General features: G+C 40.4%; 1 protein-coding gene across 5 annotated transcripts in view; it reads right to left on the minus strand.

The window, feature by feature from the left end:
* Nucleotides 1–19,777, minus strand: part of FARP1 (FERM, ARH/RhoGEF and pleckstrin domain protein 1) — a 232,135-nt gene that overhangs the window by 62,133 nt on the left and 150,225 nt on the right. For all 5 annotated transcript variants that reach the window (XM_075590818.1, XM_075590819.1, XM_075590822.1 and 2 more), the window contains 6 exons: nt 19,150–19,254; nt 17,818–17,860; nt 17,655–17,733; nt 6,342–6,439; nt 5,185–5,299; nt 4,692–4,839 (listed from right to left, as the gene is read on the minus strand). In XM_075590818.1, coding sequence (XP_075446933.1) covers nt 4,692–4,839; nt 5,185–5,299; nt 6,342–6,439; nt 17,655–17,733; nt 17,818–17,860; nt 19,150–19,254 — 588 coding nt within the window. The remainder of the gene's footprint in view (nt 1–4,691; nt 4,840–5,184; nt 5,300–6,341; nt 6,440–17,654; nt 17,734–17,817; nt 17,861–19,149; nt 19,255–19,777) is intronic.

The raw sequence follows: 19,777 nt of genomic DNA on the forward strand, positions 1-19,777 counted from the left end.
AACATTGAAAAGTTGGAAAAACTCCCTAAAGTGCTTCCTTTTTTGCACAAATAAAACGTTGATGGCTTTAGAAAGAGACACTATTTGTAAGGAATAGCTAATTCAGGGGGGTGCAAACTTTTTTCCCTGCGCCCCCCTGGCGGCGGTCACCTCACCCCCGCGCCCCCCCTCACCTCAACTCCAGCGTCACATTGCCATAGCAACATGACGTCACATGACCTTGCGGCGTAATTTGAATCCGCGTTGCCATGGCGACGCGTGTGGAACCAAGGTAAGTAAAGGTTTACAGAGGCCCTGCAGCTCCCCCGGCACTTAATTTAAGTGCCTTCGGGAAGCGCGCAGGGCCTCTGTAAACCCTGCCCCCCCTCCCCCCGCAGGCAGTCGCGCCCCCCAGTTGGTGCACCGCTGAGCTTACTCACTTTCTCGCTATTAGAACAGTGAAACAACATTCTTGATAAGACATTGGAGAACAATAGAAGAATACTGGGCAGAAAGAAGGCAGCCTTGTACACAAAGAGTGAGGGGACACTGACAGAAATGTGGGTCCATTTCAGAAATGAAGATGGGGTCAGAATATAAAGGCGGAAAAACAAAGAGATGCCATTTACTACAGTAAGGAGACAACAGATATAAAGTTGGCAGATTGAGAGGTCAGTGACTATATTACAGCAATCAAAGTGGGATATGTTGAGTGTTTAGTATGTATTAAGAGACTTTATGGTACAAACATAAAATAAAGAGTATTCTAACAAGTTATTAAAGAAAAAGCAGAAGTAGAACATAATGTAACACTAGTAGGAAAGTTTGGGCATATACAGTGCAGTTAATCCTAGTATCAACCACTATTAGTGACGTGTTTAATAAACCTTGATGATGGATAAATTTTTCTAGAACTAATAAAATAAAAAATAACTAGATTTTAATTCCTTTATCACCTTCCTTTTGCATAATGTCATTATGCTTTTAGCAAGACCTCCTCCCCCCTTTTTTTTCCTTCTTATGCTCGGCCCTCTGACAGGGTGGGGGCATGGAGAAAAAAGACGTAACAAGAATAAGCAAAGTATACTATCCGGACAAAAAACGGACTTCTGCAATGCAGGCCTTTTCAGCACTGAATGGGTTAATATTCAAGTGGACTAAATGCCCCAATAAAATAATTCAGAAGCTATTGTATTTTCCCCTTAAGGAAATATTTTCATGACACAAACATCGGATTATATATCTTGCATTATATAATAATCTCAGCTCATTGAATGACTTGGCTCATTTTGTATTGTATTGTATGTCTTTATTTATATAGCGCCAAAAGTGTACTCAGCGCTTCACAAAGAATACAGTACAGGGAGTTATAATAATACAATGAACGCAGCAAAATCAGACAATAAGAAAGGAAATCCCTGCCCTGAAGAGCTTACAATCTAAGTGGTATGATGGGAGACTTACAGAGACAGCAGGTGAGGGAGTAAGTGCTGTAGATGGCAGTGCTTGGTCACAATGGGTGGTAGGAGTGACTGAGTGTGGGAGAATAGCCATGAGTGCAGATTATTGGGATGCTTTGTGGGGCGAGTTTTAAGGTTAGTCAGTATTAAATCAGAAGGTTAACACCATTTACAGGGGAAGAGATGGCAGGGAGGCGTAGGTGAGATCAGGTGTGTATGTCTGGGTTCAGGCTTAGGGGAGATCCCCAGCAGTAGGAAGATGTAGATAGAGGGTGTGAATAGAGGATTTTCTTTTTAATGAGACACAATGATAAAATAGAGCTGAACGTTCCCATCCCTCCCTGGACAATTTTATGTCTTAAAGGTGCTTAGAAAATATGTCCTGGTGGACAGCGTTCATTTCCTGATACATCACTCAGAAGGAAGCACCTGCAAACTTACACCCTCTACAATGAGCTGTACAATGTTACTACCTGTAGCAAGGAAGCATCATGGGCAGCAGTGAAAGAATACAAAGTCTATAAACTAACAGCTATTACACGTCATTTACATAAACAAGTTCCCTTTTGCTGACATGGTCATCACAAATGGCATTTAGTATTGTGTTCACTGTCCTTTATTGTTGATTTAACGACAAAGGAGGATGATGAAGTAATGGGAATCAGCAACATGTAATAGGTACTTTTCTGATATTGTATCCTGTGAACATCGATAAGTCACCTTAGGCTGGATGTTTTAATATACATATATATATAGCAAACACAGGGGGTGCCCAGTGCTACGTCCAAATGACAAAACATACATGGTAATAATTACAAGAAATTATGCTTCAGTGTAAATAATAATGCTAATGCTATTAATATTAAAATATGTTTTTTTAGTTAGAAATTTTGGCCAAAACATCATAAGCTTATAATATTAATAGCATTAGCATTATTATTTACACTGAAGCATCATTTCTTGTAATTATTACCATGTATGTTTTGTCATTTGGACGTAGCACTGGGCACCCCCTGTGTTTGCTGTATTTGTGTGCCACAAAAGCCCAGTTGCACTCTATGTGGCATTACATATAGTCAAGATTAGGTGGGTGTGGGCGTTTGAGATTGCTGGGTGTGTATGTTAATATATATATATATATATATATATTATTTTTTTTTAATTAAAGGGCTGCAAGCTTGCATTCATAATGCAGATTCCTTCAAAACGTTCTCCGCTAAAAAACAAATTGATTATTTATTAAGGCGCTAGGGTGGTTTCAAATGTGTGAGAAAATCAAACAGAGGGTTGCATGAAATAATTTTGGAAAACAGGGAGTTATATTAAAAAAAAAAAAAAAAAGGCTTTACCTGTGCAATGGCAAAACACAATGATTGTACCCGTTTCCTACATCTAATACAATATAATACAATATAAGACGTGGCTCAACACGCAGTATGTTGTAGAAACCAAACATGTCCTCAAAACACCCATGTACCCACGTATTTGTAATTAAGTATGTGTCATCATAACTCTATGCCCAGGACATACTTGAAAACGAGAGGTAACTCAATGTATTACTTCCTGGTAAAACATTTTTATAAAGAAATAAATAAAACAATGAAAAACCATAGCAGATATGCTATATATGACCCTGACTGCAAGACACATATTGTCTGTATTAATGTATGTATGTATGTATGTCTTTATTTGTATAGCGCCATAAAATGTACATAGCGCTTCACAGTAGTAATACATGTCATATAAATAACAAATATAAATAACACATCATGGGAATAAGTGCTTCAGACATACTGTAAAAGTAACATTAAGGAAGGAGTCCCTGCTCCGAGGAGCTTACAATCTAATTGGTAGGTAGGGAGAACGTACAGAGACAGTAGGAGGGAATACTAGTAAGTGCGTCTGCGGGAGGCCAAGCTTTGTGTCATGTGTCCATGATTATCCAGTGCTACTCATATGCTTCTTTAAGCAGATGTGTCTTAAGGTGGGTCTTAAAGGTGGATAGCGAGGGGGCTAGTCGGGTATTGAGGGGAAGAGCATTCCAGAGGTGTGGGGCAGAAAGTGAGAAAGGTTTAAGGCGGGAGAGAGCTTTAGATACAAAGGGGGTAGAAAGAAGACATCCTTGAGAAGAACGCAAGAGTCGTGATGGTGCATAGCGAGAAATTAGGGCTGAGATGTAATGAGGGGCAGAAGAATGTAAAGCTTTAAAAGTGAGCAGTAGAATTGAGTGTGAGATACGCGATTTAATCGGAAGCCAGGAGAGGGATTTCAGCAGGGGAGACGCTGAGACAGATTTAGGAAAGAGTAGAGTGATTCTGGCAGCAGTGTTTAGGATAGATTGTAGGAGAGACAGGTGAGAGGTAGGAAGGCCGGACAGCAGGAGGTTGCAGTAATCGAGACGTGAGAGAATGAGGGCCTGAGTCAGAGTTTTAGCAGTTGAGTAACAGAGGAAAGGGCGTATCTTTGTGATATTGAGGTCCCCCAGAGAGAGTGTGTTGAGAGAAAAGAGAAGGGGTCCCAAAACAGAGCCCTGGGGTACCCCCACAGAGAGATCAATAGAGGAGGAGGAGGTGTTAGCAAAAGAGACACTGAAGGTACGATGGGAGAGGTAAGAGGAGATCCAGGATAAAGCTTTGTTCCGAATACCAAGAGTATGGAGAATGTGAAGGAGAAGAGGGTGGTCCACGGTGTCGAATGCTGCAGAGAGGTCGAGTAATATGAGCAGAGTGTAATGACCTCTGTCTTTGGCAGCGTGGAGGTCGTCAGTTATTTTAGTGAGGGCTGTTTCAGTAGAGTGAGCAGTGCGGAAGCCAGATTGTAGAGGGTCTAGTACAGAATAGGTGTTGAGAAAGTGTAGCAATCGAGAGAATACAAGACGTTCAAGGAGTTTGGAGGCAAAAGGCAGGAGGGAGACAGGTCGATAGTTAGAAGGACAGGTAGGGTCAAGCTTGCTGTTTTTGAGTAATGGTATAACGGTTGCATGCTTGAAGGATGAAGGAAAGGTACCAGAGTAGAGGGAAGAGTTAAAGATCTGTGTGAGCATAGGGATTATAGAAGGAGCAAGAGGTTTTAGGAGATGGGAGGGAATGGGGTCAAAGGTAATGCTCAAAGGTAACTTTAAAAAGCACACAACAAAGAAGAGTAGATTGGATTCCATGGGAATATATACATTTTTTTTTAGGAGAGTGGGGAACAAGAAAAGGAAATGAAGTTACTTAATGTTACCAAATGTGCCAGTTTGCTATTACAAACCTGAAACACTAGAATGCCGGTGTTGGCTACGGCCAGGTTAATCTTGGTTCCTTCCCTGTCCTTGGCAGGGTGCAGTCGGACTCCATACATCTCTAACCGACGAGCGATCTCCAGGAGCTGGAAATCGGACTCTGCGGGAGTCTGACCACTTCATGGGATAAAAGAAATAAGCCATTAGATGAAATGTAAACTGAATTTAAAAAAAATACATCAACTGAACAAATAACGCCATTAATAAACAAAAAGGAGCATACATGGACTAAGTCATTTCTCAGGGTTCCAAAAAGAATGGAAGTTGTCAGGAGACAAATGACAAGCTCACAATTCTAATGACTGTGGGACCTGGGCAAAGCCTCCATTCCATAATAGCTGCTGCTTAGATGAACATCAAACCTCTTCATGATTTTATTGCAGGTTAAAAAATAAATGGCTTTTCACATGTTAAAACAATGCGTTCTTGGGACAGTTCTTAAAGGCAGGTAAGAAAACGTACAAATGGTTACGATGAAATTCCACGATCTTCTCTTCTAGGGCTTCTTGTTGAGGTATATACTTGTTCTTTGCCAAGTGCTCATGGTCAGCAGCTTCATCAAAATCTCCTATCTCGGCTAAATAAGAAGGATCAGAAAGATAACAGGCACACAAATTACACAGCTGAGCCAATGTGTTTTTTTTTTTTTTGCAAAAGATATAAGTTATTGCGCCCTGAATGCAATTCCTTTGACTTGATCAGAGAAGTGGCCCTTGATGGTTTTGTCCTGCGCACACAGGATAAACTAGCTATTTAACTCACATTGATGCTGTGCTCATAATAAATGATTTATACGCTGGAAAAACACCTGTGTAGCAGACTCCCCTTTGCACAATTGCAAAATACAATATGATCAGTATGATAGCACCATTGTGCAGACTGGCATGCTCTGTATGCAACTAGGATAAAATACCTAGACTTTGGTATAATAAGTATATAGTACCTAGACTTTGGCCCCTATTCGATGTGCTGAAAAGATGTCTTCTCCATGCTGGAGAAGAGATCAACTCCATTTAAATGAAGGCAACCAACATCTACCCCTGTTCAGAGGAGGACTGCGTCATGGCATAATGTGTAGGGGTATTTGCCTTATTCGTTATGCTTATATACTTGTAATATCTTGCAGTCATTTTTTATTCTGGAGAAACATTGATTTTAAAACATTTATTTATGAAGGTCACAGTTTGATTTTGTTTTAATTAATTCCTAACTATGGGGACTCATAATATCAATCTAATGCACCCACAACAATCTGATATAAAAAATTATATTATAGCGCAGTAAATGTGCACATTCTAATTTGCTCACATTTATAGCGAAGGCAGAGAACAAATTAGCCCTCAATGCTGGGATGATATGAAGAAGGGGAAATCCAAGTAAAGCAACAATAAGCACAAACGGAAGAAAACCCCACATGCATAATTGGATATACGATGGAGGGCAATAATATGAGCAATTAATTTCAACTCCATCCCACTAATCTGAGGCAAATAGGGAACAGTGTTGCCTCACTACCTGAGGAAGCAACAAATACACCGACATTGACAGAAACATGTTAACAGTGTTTAGAAGGAAATGGAAGCAATGCAGAAACCCATAAATAAAATTCTGAAACTTACATTGTACAATATGTGAGATTAGGAGTGCAGTGCTGGTCTCGTTACAAGTCAGCTTGCCTTGTACCAAGTCCTGCTTCACTTGCAATGCAAAAAGGTACCTGCAGACATACAGTAGCAAAGAACAATCAGTAAGAGGGCAGCCCTGCCGGAACACTGGCAGCACCTTCATTCCCACCCAGACACAGCAGGTCATGGAATGCATGTCACAGAACGGGAAAGGCACAACCACAGAGCTGCGAGACCCAGCTCTCTCCAGCAGGAAGGAGAAATCCATTGCAAGTCTCAGATCGTAACGATGTTCAGTTTATTTTTTGCATTCATTTCATTTTTTTTGGAGACCAGTTTAGTTGGCTCTACTGTAAATCATTTTCATACAAGTATAGTAACTTGATTAGATTCACTTTACAGGTAATTGTATTAATGCCACAAACAAATAGCATCGGTTTTATCAGAGAAAATCAATTCTTTTTTTTGCTTTGATAAATCAGGTGCAATTCTTTAGCATTCGTTTTGCAGCAGGCAGACACTGCTAAATACTCTCCTTTGTGCCTTAGAAAATGGCCTGTAAAATGTATTTTTGTCCTTATTGCATTTACATGTGAAGTCTAAATCATATGAATCAAGAGTTAAAATGGCAGAGAAGGCATTACGGTGTTGAATTTACTTTTTGACAACTTCCATATATGTAAGATTGTACCTTTCTATGTTTTATTAATTCTTAGCTCCAAATTACCATAAAAAGGAAGAATATTAATGTATTCACCTTGTAACAGTAAATTCCACTTTTATTTGCCTTTATTATTGCATGTTTGCTTAGATTGTGCTTGCAGCTTCCATCACGGTTTCATGTTTTATGGCATTTCCTTCCACATAGATTTGTAGGATATGAACAAAATGTTTTTTCTTTCATTTATTACTTGTTTCCTGCTTGTATGTATACATATGTGCAATAGTATTTATATAGCGCCAACAGTGCACCGAGAACTTTACAAAATCACAGTACAGGCAAAGTAAAGGCCAAATAATGGAGATAAGAGCATTAAGTAAACGAGGCAAAGGGAAACCCTGCTGTGGACGCTCACAATCTAAGTGAATGTTTCCAACGTCTTTGGGCCCTATTTATTCAACTTTATCTGTTACTTACTGTGCATCCCCTTTATCTCTTTGACCAATGATAGCAGCATCCTTACTTACACAAAAGAAAAGAAAAAAAAAGTGTGGGTGCACAAGTCCAGTAAGGCCTTGGCCAGGGTGGCACTGAGCGGGCGGGCGTGCTCACGCTGGCCGCGATGAAACACATTGCGGCAATGTGTGTGGTCAGCGTGAGCAAGCGTCTGAGCATGCGTCGCACTTAGCTGCTTGCCAAGCAAGCAAATTTGAATTTGCCACTTGCTTGCACCGCCGCGCATGAGCGCCCGCCCGCTCAGCGCCACCCTGGCCGAGGCCTAAGGGGTTGTGTGGCCCACCAGTGCTACACAGAAATAAGTACTTTCACTAGCTCCAGCAGGAGTTGTTGTTGTTGTTCAGTGAGCTCAGATGTACCAAGAATGATCGTTTTTCTACAAGAACTAATGAAGTGGAAAATTATTTTCCATCTCGAGGGCAGATATTTCACCAGTCAGAAACACAGACTGACTTTAAGTGTTGGCAGTCAGACATGAATAGTATTTATCGTGCATGAAAAAGGCACCAATCATGTTAACAGCCAGGCTGGAGTCCCATGCTTCCCTCTCTCTGACAAGGACGCATTGATTTACACCAGCTCCCACTCAAGTCTCAATAGCTATACAAAGAAAGTATTAAAGACACAACAAACAAAAGCTGAGATTATCTATTGCCCATCAAGTCTTTTCTTTCTTACAAAATGGCAGATATAGTTTATACAAAACAGCAAGTGTTAGAGTTGAAATGTGTGTGTGTATGTGTGTGTGCGTGTGTGCGTATGTATATTGTGGTGCCATCTCTGTCCTCTAGGGGCTGAATGGGGCAGCTATTGGACTTTTTCACCACAGAGAGTTAAGTTAATCCTCTCTGGCATGGCTGCTCACCTACTGGCTAATTAATCAGGAAGTGCCTTAAGAGTATGGAAGCAGCAAGGCACTGAGAGACAGTTTTTCCCCAGAGAAGGGGGGAAGACAGAGGAGCTCCCCAGCTACCAGGAGCTGGTTAAAGAAGCTTGCAGAGAGTGAGAGACACGGCTGAGAGAGCCATGCTGAAGCAGTGACGTCTGGTTGCAGAGGACCTTAAAAAACTAAAGATAAGGCAAGCGCTTTGTTATTATCTGCAGAGACTTTGTATGGAATGTACATGTTTTGGGTTGACAACCGGCTTAGCTGGCGGCCCTGATAGTAAGGGCCTGAGAAGTCAGTTAGTTCCTTGAATAGGGATAGGATTTTATTTGGGTTTCTTAAAGGGACGGTGGGCCTATTCGTATTATTTATCCCTGTAAATAAACCCCAAGTATAGAGAAATACAGCGTTTCCTGCCTCATTTGGGATAAAAGAGACTGCAATGTGGTGTCGGCATCAATATATATATATATATATATTGCAGTAACACGGTAAGTGGACGTGACTCAAAAGTAAATACGTGGAAATTCACTGTGATTAAAAAAAAAGCAACCAGACCATTTTCAATAAGGTATTTGTTTCAAGAATACAGGGGCTTTTTTTCTTCTTCCATTGTTCTGTTTAAAGAATACCGTTTTAATCAATGTCTTAAACAGCACCTGCAATTGTGTTGAATGTCAGATATTGCAATCTATAAAAGAGCCTTCACTGACCTCTTAAAACTGCTGATTTTTTAAAAATCAATCAGTTCTGAGAAAATAGTATTTTTTTAAAAACAACTCTGAATGATATTTGCCATGTATTATTATGTAACAAGCCTTTTTTGTTTCTATAGTAACCATTTACAAAGTCACACTGACTGCAGAATACTCCTCTACAGTCATTTAGTGAAACCCCAAATCAAATCTTCGCCGATTGATCACAGGAGAATGGATCATTCGGCAACTTAGCTAAATAATAATAATAATAATAATAATAATAATAGCAGCATGTTCTTGTATAGCGCTGCTAGTTTTACGTTTATCATTTATCAAATATTTATCACTGTAATGATTGAATTGATGCACATATTAAGGGGGAGGGGGGTGGGGGAATAGAAAAAAAACCAGCAGCTTGGACTCCTGCTTTAACTTTGTATACTGTATATTAAGTTTTTCCCTATACACATTGTTGCTACCCCTCTCCTACCCGCTCCCCCTACAGGGGAATTTTAATGTTTTACACATTGTTTATATTTATGTCACTTGTTTTTCGGTGATTATTTGGTTAATTAAAGTTTTTTTATTTTTTTATTTTACTTATGGATGTCACTATTATAATTTTGGCTAGACATCTGTGTGTATATATGGTCTTTTTAGTTGGATTATACTACACTATACATTTGACCATTTATTATTGATTAGACATTTGTCTTCTAGTGGATATTGTATCCTCTAATTACCCTTTACTATCTGAGACCTAGGTCCCTACTGAGGATACCTATATCTTTTCGGAATTTAACCTTTCTGTGTGTTATTGACCTTTACTGTTGAGTGATACTATTGACTCACCACCAGATAGATTCTGGAATGCACAAATTTGATAGGATTAGTTAAATTGATGTTTCTTTAACATGACACTTTTAGGGTTTAGCTCCACTATAACACATTACTCTTTATGTATTTCCTTCAAATGAGTTAGGTATCCCATCATTCTGCGAGAGTGCAACTAATAGGGGACTGCTGTGAGCTCCGTCACTTTTTTGTTGCTTATTATTGTTATTTTTCCCTGTGCACCAGGCTTATTCTATATTACTTAACATTATGGTTTGAGCAGTGTTTCATCTCTTCTATATTTCATTTTTGTAATCTTACCTGACCTAGGGTGGAGGAAGAGGAGGGTGGGATTCCATGTCCATGGACATCCCCACTCTAGAGACTGACATTTTTTTGTGCAGCTTTTGACAACACAAAACGACAATTATCCCAGACATGGTTTCCCCAGTTTGCCCAATGGACCCCGGACCCATCCAGGGCTCGCTGCTTCGGAACCAAGGGGGGGTCCTCAGATATCAGAGGACCACCACTGAGCTCTGGGGAACGAACACCCTGGTAAGATTTAATCAAATAGATAAATAGTAATACTGCTTTAATGTGCAATTGATGAAGAAATGAATGCCCAATGGAGAGAAGTTAGAAGTGGGAAGATCTCTGTTCTTCCTTACATCTTGCCAGAAAGGCTGAAAAAGTTTATTGAGCAGTTAATGATGCTGCCAGCTGGACCTCGTTACATGTCAATCTGCCAAACCAACATTCTTCTTCGCCAAGCATGGGGAAAGGGTAGGACATGAAATGCTCGTTTTCTGGTGGCTCTTTTAAAAGCCTACAGGGCCTATTCTATAAGCCTTCATAACCCACTTATCAAGGCCTTTTCGCCCAAAATGCCTACTGCTATCCGTAAGCTTCGATAAATGGGCGATAAAAGCATAAATCGCCCATTTTTTCAGCCGCCCAAAAACAGATCGCCGGGCGAGCGGCGACAAGCCACTTATCGTCAGGTTCTGAAACTCGTTCAATTCTAGTTGTCGCGATTAGTTTAATCGAGGCTAATCATGGCTCTAGAATGGTTTGTTTCTGCCAAAATCCTCACGCCGGGAACAGTTGGCGTGAGGCTGGGGAGAACCTGCTGAGAAGGCGGCGAGAGAGGACTTGGGGGAAATAAATGCACCTTTCCTGCATCAGATTGATGCCGGGAGTCGCCGGAGCTGATACCCATTAATATCAGACCCCCGGCATGTATCCCATGCAATAAAAATGCATTTACAGGCAACTTCATTACCTTAGCGGCTGACCGCTAAGGCAATGAAGGGGTTAACCATCAATGCCATGTTTATTGTGGGTAGCGAGGGTGAATGAAGGTGGTACTTGGCCCCTGGTGGGTGTTTAGGCCTTGCGGGGGGTTGCGGGTGGAGTTAACCCCTTCATTACCTTAGTGGTTAATACCACAAAGCTAATGAAGGGGTTAACCCCTACCGCTACCCACTCGATAGGTATAAACACCCACCAAGGGACAAATACCAACTTCACCCATCCTTGCTACCCACAATAAACATTCAAAAACACAACAACACTACTACCCATCTCCTCTACCCCAAAAACCAACCAACACATACAGTACAGTAATGGGCAAAATTACTATTTTCTAGATATGGATAATAGCTTATTTGCCCATTCCAAATAAAACATTGGCCAGCCAACATAAATAAAGTAAATAAACTTTCTACTTACCCCTGCCATCATGAATGGCGTCCTCATCAGCATACTGCAGGTCCATGTCCTCCGTTGCCAGCAAGAGTACATAAAAAAAACTATACAATCTAATGGCCCCTAACCCCTTAATCACCTGTGATTAATAACCGCTTTAGTAATTAAGGGGTTAACCCCCATCCCCCCACTACCCACCCGGGAGGCCTAACCACCCACCCCAGACCCACTATACCCACCCTCTACCCATTGATTGGCACAGTGGTACATCATACCCATATAATATGGGCATGATAAGCCACTATAGCACTCAATGCTCAGCCTAATATAAATCATTAAGGCCAAAAATAAACAATAATAAAATAAATACACAAGCACCTAAACATCCCAACAATAAAATAATGAAAAAGCCTAATAGTACTTATGAATAAAAATGATCTTTCACCAAAACAGCAAAATAATAAAAATGATGTTATTCCAAAAAATAACAATAAAATTAAATAAACACCTATCCAACCAATTCAAGAAATAAATCCACTAGCCAATAAATCAATTAAATAAATAAAACCACTAGCCAACAAAACAATTAATTAAAAACGCTAACCAATCCTAAAATGTACTAAAAACAAGCCATTCAAAACAATTTAATCCTAACAATAAACATAAATAGAAAAAATAACAATCAATTGAAAACAAGCATTTGCCAAAAAATGCATTGCCTGTCACTGTATTTATTTGTACCCTTGGCATAGATTAATACATTAGCAGTCAATGGGCAATCACAAACATAAAAATAAATACAATAAAAAATCCTGAAAAACGACATTTAAATACATTCAATATTTATCTTACCTTTTGAAGTCTTCACCCTCCGAATCACAGCGTTTCAGGAAGCTTTTGACCTGCGACGTCATCCACTGCAATCTGAATCCATCCTCCTTGAAGTACAGCATCTTCTTTCTCCTATCTTCATCTGTCATTCTTTTCTTCAATCTTCTATCTTCTTTTTTTGTAATCCAATAGAGCCCTATGTTAGATCCAGCAACGGAAGTTGCTCAACGTCTTCTTGAGCTAAAATGAGATGGAACAGACCTTGTATATGGCCTGTGATGTCACATTTTAGGGTCAGATGATACAGCGTCCAATAGGATTGGAGCTGTACCATGTGCCCGCCTCTTTTTTTCCCTCTTCTTTTTAAAGGATATGACGTAATCTCCTAGGAAGGTACGTCACATCCTTAAAACCACATGGCTGTATTACATGGTATTACAGCCAATGGGATTGAAAACAATCCCATTGGTTCCTGTAGCATGTGATATGTCACATTAGTTAAAAATGATGTGACGTCACTTTAAGGGATGTCACATCCTTTATTAAACTAATATAACATATCACATGGTACATGAATCCCATTGGCTGTAATACCATGTAATATAGTCATGTGGTTTTAAGGATGTGATGTACCTCCCTTGGAGATGACGTCACATCCTTAAAAATAAAATAAAAAAAAGAGTCGAGCACGATACAGCATCCAATCGGATTGGAGCTGTACCTTCTGACCTAAAATGTGACGTCACAGGCCATATATAAGGCCTATTCCATCTCATTTAATTCAAGAAGACGTTGAGGCAACTTCCGTTGCTGGATTTAACATGGGGCTCTATTGGATTACAAAAAAAGAAGATAGAAGATTAAAGAAAAGAATGAGAGATGACGATAGAAGGAGAAAGAAGATTTTTTTTTTTACCTGATGCTGTTCTTCAAGGAGGATGGAGTCTGATTGCAGTGGATGACTTCGCGAGTCGAAAGCTTCCTGATACACCGGGATTCGGAGGGTGAAGACTTCTAAAGGTAAGATAAATATTGAATGTATGTAAATGTTTTTTTATTGTATTTATTTATTTTTATGTTCTTCATTGCCCATTGACTGCCAATGTATTAATCTGTGCCCCTTTGGCAAATGCTTGTTTTGTATTGATTGGTATTTTTTCTGTTTATTGTTTTGATAAAATTGTTTTTAATTTGGATGGTTTGTTTTTAGTACATTTGTTGATTGGCAAGCAGTTTTATTTCTTTATTTGTTTTGTTGGATAGGTGTTTCTTTAATTGTATTCTATTATTTTGATATACTATAATTTTTATTCTTTAGCGGTTTTAGTGTTAGAAATTTTTTATTAATGTGTAGTTGAGGCTTTTAAATTATATTATTGTTGTGGTGTTTAGGTGCATGTTTATTTCTTTAATTGTTGTGTATTGTTGTGCTTGATTGTTTTAATAGGTTGGCCATTGATTGCTATAGTGGCTTAAAATACCCATATTATATGGGTATAATATACCACTGTGCCAATTAATGGGTAGAGTGTGGTATAGTGGGTCAGGGGTGGGTGGTTAGGCCTCCCAAGTGGGTAGCGGGGGAGGGTGGGTTAACCCCTTAATTACTATAGCTGTTATTAATCGCTAAGGTGATTAAGGGGTTAGGGGCCATTAGATTGTATTTTTTCATGTACTCTTGCTGGCAACGGAGGACATGGACCTGGAGTATGATGACGAGGACGCCATTCAAGATGGCAGGGCTAAGTAGAAAGTTGTATTTACTTTATTTATGCTGGCTGGCTAATGTTTGATTCTATAATTAATGTACTGTATGTGTTGTGGGGGGTTGTTGGAGGTAGAGGAGGTGGGTAGTAGAGTTGTTGTGTTTATTTATGTTTCTTGGGGTAGAGGGATTGGGTGAAAGAGGTAGTAGCCCCAAGGGTTGGTATTTAGGCCTTCCGGGGGGGGGGGTAGCGGGACTGGTTAACCCCTTCATTACCATAGCGGGTCCCACCACTATGGTAATGAAGGGGTTAACTCCTCCCACAACCTTCCAGCCAGGCCTAAGCACCCACCCTGGGACTACTACCCCCTTCATCCACCCCCTCTGCCCAAGAAACAAGTTATTGAGGTTTAACCCCTTCATTGTCTTAGCGGCTAGCCGCTAAGGTAATGAAGGTGTTTTACAATACATTTAAATACTAGTGTAGATGAGCAGTGGGTCTTAGGAGCACAACTGCATTGATTTGAGGTCTGGGGACCCCCTGCTTCCTGAGATACCGGCCCCGTTATGGGGTGCCAGTATCTCCTATGCATTTTATTCCCACAGTCACGTGACGTGAGACATTTAAAATGCATAGGAGATACCAGCACCCCATAACGGGGCCTGTATCTCGGGAGGCAGGGGGTCCCGAACCTGAAATCAATGCGGTTCTGCTCCGGAGACCCCCTGCTCATCTACACAAGTATTAAAATTTATATTAAAATCTTGCAATCGCTGGCGAGATATGCGCATGGAGAGGCGGCTCTCTGCAGCTGGAACAAATCACCGGGGGAGCCCTTTTGAGATCGGCAATCATCACATCGCCATCTACTTGCCCGTTTTGAGAATTTTGCTATCACAGGTAATCAAGGCTTTCTGAATACCGTGATGGCAACACTCAAAAAAGACAAAAAAATAAACGGCCCAGCGATATTTTTTATGAAGGCTTTAGAATAGGTCCCCAAGACTTTCTTGTTTTGCACTGCCATTGCTCACGTAGAAACTAGAATGTTGGTCTTTTGCTTGTTTCTAAATTCTGCAATTCGGCAGTTCCACAGACTAAAAGCAGAAACTTACAGAGACTTTATAGCTGCGGTGTAACACAGCTGTCTGGCAAGCAATGTACTTTACAGGGTGGGGCTGAAGTAGTTTATAAAGTGCATATGTCATCCAAATGGATCCTTGTGGCACCAAACACAAGGGGGGGCTATTTGGTTTGTATTTCATTCCTAAGCTGCTTTGCTCAACTCCAAATTTAAGTTAAGTGTGTGCAAATGTATTTTTATGCTATGAACAATTTTCTGGTGAAACCTGGGGAATTTGTTCTCAACTTAGAAACTTTTACCCTTTTATCTTTTATCTGTTTTGGTTTGTCTACAACATTTGTGGTCCCCTTCAGCCAACTTTTAGTTTAAAAAAAAAAAAAAAGCCATATTGGATGAACTGATACTTCAAACCAAAAGAGGTACAATTATACGAGAATATCTGAAACCTATATATAAAATATAATTTTTTTGCATGAGTAAAACTGGCCCTTAATCAGTGTATGTATGTATGTATGTATGTGTGTGTGTGTGTGTGTGTGTGTGTGTGTGTGTGTGTGTATATGTGTGTATGTGTGTATGTGTGTATGTGTGTATGTGTGTATGTGTGTGTGTGTGTGTGTGTGTGTGTGTGTGTGTGTGTGTGTGTGTATGTATGTATGTATGTATGTATGTATGTGTGTGTGTGTGTGTGTATGTGTGTATGTATGTATGTGTGTATGCGTGTATGCATGTGTGTATGCGTGTATGCATGTGTGTATGCGTGTATGCATGTGTGTATGCGTGTATGCGTGTATGCGTGTATGTATGTATGTATGTATGCATATACACACACACACACACACATTTTTTTTTTATACAAGCACTGTCTCCAGGTGCTGGAAAAGGGCAGCTATGGGACTTTCCAGCATACAGAGTTAATCTCCTTAGGGCGAGAGCACACACAGCGCTTCGCTGCGCCTCGTGCGCGCGCCTCCGTCTGCTGGGCAATGTGTGAACATCCCCAGCAGACGGAATGATGAGCGGGCCGGATCGGGGGAGCGGGCGGGGGGAGTGGGCCGGTTGCGAGGGAGCAAGTGGGGGAGCGGGCCGGTTGCAGGGGAGCGGGCGGGTGGCGGATAAATAAATAATGTAATAAAAATAATGTAATATAATGTAAATAATGAGAATAAATAATAAAATAATAAAATAATAAACCCCGTCCCCCAGCAATTTCAGCAGCCAATCAATGAAAATGTCTGCACATTGATTGGCTGCTGAAACCGACGTCGCGCTGCTGTAGCCTGGAATCACGCTTTTGAAAGACTCTAGCTATAGCAGCAGTGACGACGCCGTGCTTCGCAGCCAATGGTAGTTTCAACAATGAACACTACCATTGGCCGCCAGGGCCAGTGATGAACGCGTGCGCACACGTCGCGTAGTGCTGTGTGTGCTCAAGGCCTTAGAGAAGCAGCAGCTGCAAACTAATGAGCAGGCTGAACTCCTGATTGCACATAGGGTTTTGAAAGTCAGGAAGTGACTACACACTTAGAGAGACAGCTTTTCCCAGAGAAGGGGGAAAGAGAAGAGTTATCCCCAGCTGTGAAAGCTGGCGCAGTCACCTAGGCTCGCTGGACGGTGGTCGCGTAGCCTGCTGAGACTGACTGGGTTGTTAATCCCAGGAATAGGAAGGACGGACACGAGACTGTGCTGAAGCAGGGATGTCCTGTCCTTAACATTAGACTTACAGAGGAGAGATTCTATGAGCTTTGGTGGGGCTGAGCTCCCCTAGGAAGGAAGGACGCGAGACTGTGCTGAAGCGGGGATGTCTGCTACAAAACCTTGGAGTAACAGATAAGAGAAACACTATATTCCTATGTGCCGAGACTGTATATGTTTAGCTACAGTATAATAGTACATGTTTTGGGGTGGTAACCCGTTTAGCTGTCCATCCAGTTAGTAAGGGCTGAAGCTGCATGTATAGTTAGAGGAGTAGGAGTAGGCATTTATTTTGACTTACAGGGATGGTGGGCCCGTTAGGTTATTATGTAACCCTGTAAATAAACCCCATATAGAGAAATACTAAGTTTCCTGCCTTAATCTGGGACATAAGATCCTACGCTCTGACTGAGACATCACAATATACACACACACACACACACACACACACACACACACACACACACACACACACACACACACACACACACACACACACACACACACACACACACACACACACACACACACGATGTATGATATCTTGAATATCCCTTTGAAATACTGATATTTAATATGCTCCAAAGTGAATACCATATGGAAGGTACAAAATGAGTAAACATCCATTAGAATTACGCACAGGTACCGCATATATAGCGCCAAATCGTGGACACTAAATCACCAACCTTGTCAATTCTTCTTGCAATTGAGTGTGATCAGGTGGAAAAAATTTCACCACAAATCTCAGAACAACGTTCTTAGGCCCTGTAACAAAGCAATGGAAATGAATATAAGTACCGGAAACACAAGTCACAGCGAATTATACCCACATCCAAATACTATACTCACTTCTAATTTGTCTTATGATGGGTTTTAAAAGGTCCAGCCACACCTGAAATAAAATGAAGAATATGCATGCATCAAAATACAACTGTGTGTTATCTATAACATTCATTTTTTTAAAGTCAACATTTAATGCAAAGTTATTTAAAAGCAGACGTCCACAATTGCATGACAATCCTATGACATTGTTACAACATGTCAACATAAACGTACCAGATGAAAGGTGCTGCATCACCATAGGAAAGAATTCAAAATACAAGTACAACCATTCCATCTTTTTATTTAGTGAAGAACAAGCTGACATATGCAACATTTCAGGCACAACCAGGCCTTTGATAAACCATATACAAGATCAAGTAGTAATTTGACCTGAATTTGGAATTCTTTCCTATGGTGTTGCAGCATATCTGGTGCGTTTACATCACTGCAGAACAAGGTGTCAGACTGATTTTGCTTGCAGCCACTATTGAAAGGTGAACAGTTTATTGCACTTGTCCTATTTTATGTAGGAGACTCCAGAATAATCTGGCAGTTTCCCCAGTATATTTCCAGAATGTACCACAATACATATATTATATGGCTTTTAGATGGTACTTTCCTTCCAATCTACTCATTTATACAGCTACTGCATTTCTGGAAGGCTCATCCAGGACAGGTTTGTGTGGCACCGCAAGATACTGAAGATAAGTAAAGAAGCAGCACTGAAATATAAGGTTATACAGTACTGTATTCATCAAGGAAAACAATTTGGGTGATTTTAACCAGATTTATATACTATTTGTACTTCTCTACAGACGTTGGCAAACTGGGACATTTGGCAGTTTTACTATTTTACCACTACTGGTGAAGAGCTTTGCAGAGTGGCTGCCATGTTTTTTCCCTTCTGATACTGCTTTATGGACTTGTGTATATGCCCCGTTCTACCACTATGTGACTTTAGCTACCTCGTGACCTTTTCTTTTCCTTAAACAGTAGTTCATGATGAAATTGCAGCATAAATGTTACTTATATGGGATAAAGGAATTGCATTATTCATGCTCCATGATACGATCACAGTTTAATGAATAACTCCCTTAGTCTTCCCCTTGGCTCAGAAAGATGCACGTCTGACAGCACATTGAATAGGGGCCTTAAGGCAAGTTTCCCAGGATTGAACAAGCCTACATTGATCTCTGGAAGGGAGCACTTAAATTATAATTTCAAACAATTACATCCTTTTTTTTCTTTTTACTACTGGACTAATATGTTAACTAAAATAGGAGTGCTTACAATTGATCTTAAAATGACAAGTGCATAAAAAGGGATACAGTACAAATCACTGATTTTTATACCACATACCATAATCTTCCTATGATCCTGGAACTCAAGGCCAAAGTAATCACCTTCAACAAGGTTCAGGTGGCTGCAGACGGCATCCAGAAGAACTTTCCCTGGAGCTCTAAGCTGCAAAACAAAACAACAAACATCACACTCTGAATATGCAACAACAAACATTTAAAGGCCAGGCAATGCAAGCAGGTGAATACGGAACAAATTTAGTTCAAAAAGAGGTTTAATGCCTTCAAAACGCAAAGTATTTGCTTAGGGTGACTTCAAAGTTTATTTAAGAAGAAGTAACAAACTATCTTAGAAGCAATGTTCATTTCACATTTCCGCCAAATATATACAGGCAAAAAAAAGCATATTTTGAGTGTCTTCTGTGCTATACATTTGGATCCGCTGCCAAACAACAATTATTTAGACTTTTTTTTTATTTGTATTCGCAGAATTCGATCCGGGGGTCCACTGGAGATACACTGCTCTATTTTTAGAGTCCCTGAGATCCTTACTGGTTTCGTTGCTGGTGTTACTTTCTGTACATTAAAACGGTCACCCAATAGGACGCCGCGACGTCCCCTCCCCTGGTGACACTGTGGCAGCCTATTGGTTTCATGGGACCTGCGAGATTTGATAACAATTTAGATTT

The sequence above is a fragment of the Ascaphus truei genome, chromosome 3, assembly GCF_040206685.1.
Source record: "Ascaphus truei isolate aAscTru1 chromosome 3, aAscTru1.hap1, whole genome shotgun sequence".
NCBI lineage: Eukaryota > Metazoa > Chordata > Amphibia > Anura > Ascaphidae > Ascaphus > Ascaphus truei.